The 2,561-nt window shown below is 34.0% G+C and overlaps 1 protein-coding gene across 1 annotated transcript in view; it reads right to left on the minus strand.

Moving 5' to 3' along the window:
* slc47a2.2 (solute carrier family 47 member 2, tandem duplicate 2) overlaps positions 1 to 2,561 on the minus strand; it is an 8,991-nt gene that overhangs the window by 2,578 nt on the left and 3,852 nt on the right. The window contains exons 10-12 of the mRNA XM_016524998.1: positions 2,445 to 2,512; positions 1,912 to 2,020; positions 364 to 439 (exon numbers count right to left, since the gene is read on the minus strand). Of these exons, the coding sequence (XP_016380484.1) occupies positions 364 to 439; positions 1,912 to 2,020; positions 2,445 to 2,512 (253 nt within the window). The remainder of the gene's footprint in view (positions 1 to 363; positions 440 to 1,911; positions 2,021 to 2,444; positions 2,513 to 2,561) is intronic.

Here is a 2,561-nt window from a genome sequence, read left to right on the forward strand (position 1 = left end):
AGAAAAAAAAATCCGATCTGATGTAGGCTAATGAATAAAACCTTTTTTTTTAATTACCCGAAGTTTATTGGTGTTCTTCTTGTGTAATTCAAATGATAAATTATATAACTAAACAAATTAATAATTAATTAGGTGAAGCTGTGCATTGAATTTTTGTGAAGACAGTAGCATAATACAGTGAAATAATATGTTCTTTAGCCATTCAGAAACAGCTGTCATGTGCGTGGGTAAAATTTACCCGCTGGCGGTTTTAGGTATACAGCGACCCCTGGCGGTTCTAGTGTTAAAATAATAATAAAAAAGCCCTGTGAGATAATAAGAGCACCATGTGGACTACTATTAACAGTAATTCTGGTAACTTACTCATCTGTGCTAAAGATGTATCCAATAACATTGTTAGTACCTCCAATTATGGTTGCAATCACACAGGACACAAGTACTAGAGTAGAAGAGAAATGAATCAGGTATTGAAAGAAAATGACTGTAAAACATCACTGTATGAGTAACAATAATATTAGAGTTTTTTTAATCACTTTGGCACTTTCACAAGTAAGGTGTATATTTTCAAAACTCTTAGTACAAAAATCCAAACAGATCACACTTCGTTAGTCATTACTTTCAAAACTGATCTCATGCAATTATAATTCATTACAATTATACGTTTTCAATCAACATAATCATTTTTAAAACAAATTAAATTAAATTAAATTATTAAATTAAAACAATTTTGTACTTTTAACATTCAGTTCATTCAGAAGCAAACAATGCAAGATACATGTTTCAAATTATCTTTGTTGCTGAAATAATTACAGTAATTTGGGCAATAATTGTCATGTTAGAAAATACACTTAACATTACCTAACTTGGATAACTCACATAAAATCCATAATGTTTGTAAAAGTATTTATCCAGTATGTTACTATATCAAAAGGTGTGATGAAGGTATGACATGGCCATAAGGTTTTGTTCTGGAACAGAGTTTACTGAATGTCCTCACTGTGCTATATGACTGAATCTATACTGTAACTGAACTTTTCCGATGAAAGGTGAGTTATAGTAATGTGCAGTCTCTACCATGGTAATGCCTCTATATCACATGGCATAATGTAATGTAAAATGCTGTATTTGATGTCATCTGTCTCCCTTCTTCTGATACATCTCTGATAAGTTCTTCTCCCTTGTATCCATGTTCACAAATTGCAAAACATACAGATTTACAAATTAGGACGTCCTCACAGGGAGGTTTTTCAGTGATTTTGTCAGGCTTTGCTCACTTCTGGGTACCAATTTGTCCCCAAACTACGGTTAAGTAGGTACACACACACACACACACACACAGGTATTCCTATCATTATGGTGACATTCCATAGGAGTAGTGGGTTTTATACTGTACAAACTACATTCTATCCCCCATACACTATCCCTACTCCTAAACCTACCCTCCCCCCCATATCAATAGATGCACAAAATGGTTCACTGATTAACCATTAAGATGAGTTAGATTAAATAATAGACAAATGAATTGAATGAGAAGACATGCAAATGAAAAGTTTGATAGTAAGAGCTTTATGAAAGGCAGTTACTGTGAATGAAACATTTATATAGATGAAACACTTATTTTGTGTGAAAAGGATCATCTGTGATTTTGTGTACTGTACTAAGACAATTGAAAATATGCTAAAATGTTTGAAAAAAGTGCACTTTTGATGATTTGTTGTGATATTAGTACTAAGAGTTCTGAAAATGTAACAGTTGCTAGTGAAAATAGCGAATAAAAAAAGTAATACTTTGTTTCATTTCAACAATAATTGATGTAACATGTTCTTTTTGATATTGCACTGATATATCAGCAGATTTCCAAATAATTAGACCTATTCAGCATCATTTAAAGCTGTTGAAATGACCACTTACGTCCACAGACTAAAGACAGTTTGGCAGACAGCTTGGCTTGTTCTGTGTTTCCAGCTCCAAGTGCATTTCCCACCCTCACACCGGCTGCCACTGCAAATCCCAGTGGAAACTGAATGACAAGGAGGAAACAATGACTTGGTGACCAATGGCAAACTGGACTACTTTTTGGCACTGTTTTTTCTGTAAATATATTTTAAAATGCAATTTATTTCTGTGGTGGCAAAGCTGAATTTTCAGCAGCCATTAGCTCCAGTCTTCGGTGTCACATGAAATTTCTCAATCTAACTTCTAACTTCTAAATCTAATATGCTGATCAAGAAACATTTATTATTATTATTATTATTATCAGAGTTGAACACAGTCATGCAGTTTATTTTTTATTTTTTTTGTGTGCAAACTGTGGTACATGCTTTTAGTTTAGGATTTTGAAGTTAGGGTTGGGTTTGTTTCCGGGACCAACAAAAGAGGTTGATCCAGTCAGGAACACATGCTATTAAGCAAAATCAGGTCAGACCATGTAATGCTGACAGTACCATGTACATAATGCTGGCCAGTTCATAGACGACAGACTGAGCCCCAAGCTCGACTTCACTGATGAGTCCTGCAATAAAAGTATGGGGGGGGGGGGAAAAAAAAACCCAAAAATTATT

The sequence above is a fragment of the Sinocyclocheilus rhinocerous genome, unplaced genomic scaffold, assembly GCF_001515625.1.
Source record: "Sinocyclocheilus rhinocerous isolate Xijiao unplaced genomic scaffold, SAMN03320098_v1.1 scaffold964, whole genome shotgun sequence".
NCBI classification, from domain to species: domain Eukaryota; kingdom Metazoa; phylum Chordata; class Actinopteri; order Cypriniformes; family Cyprinidae; genus Sinocyclocheilus; species Sinocyclocheilus rhinocerous.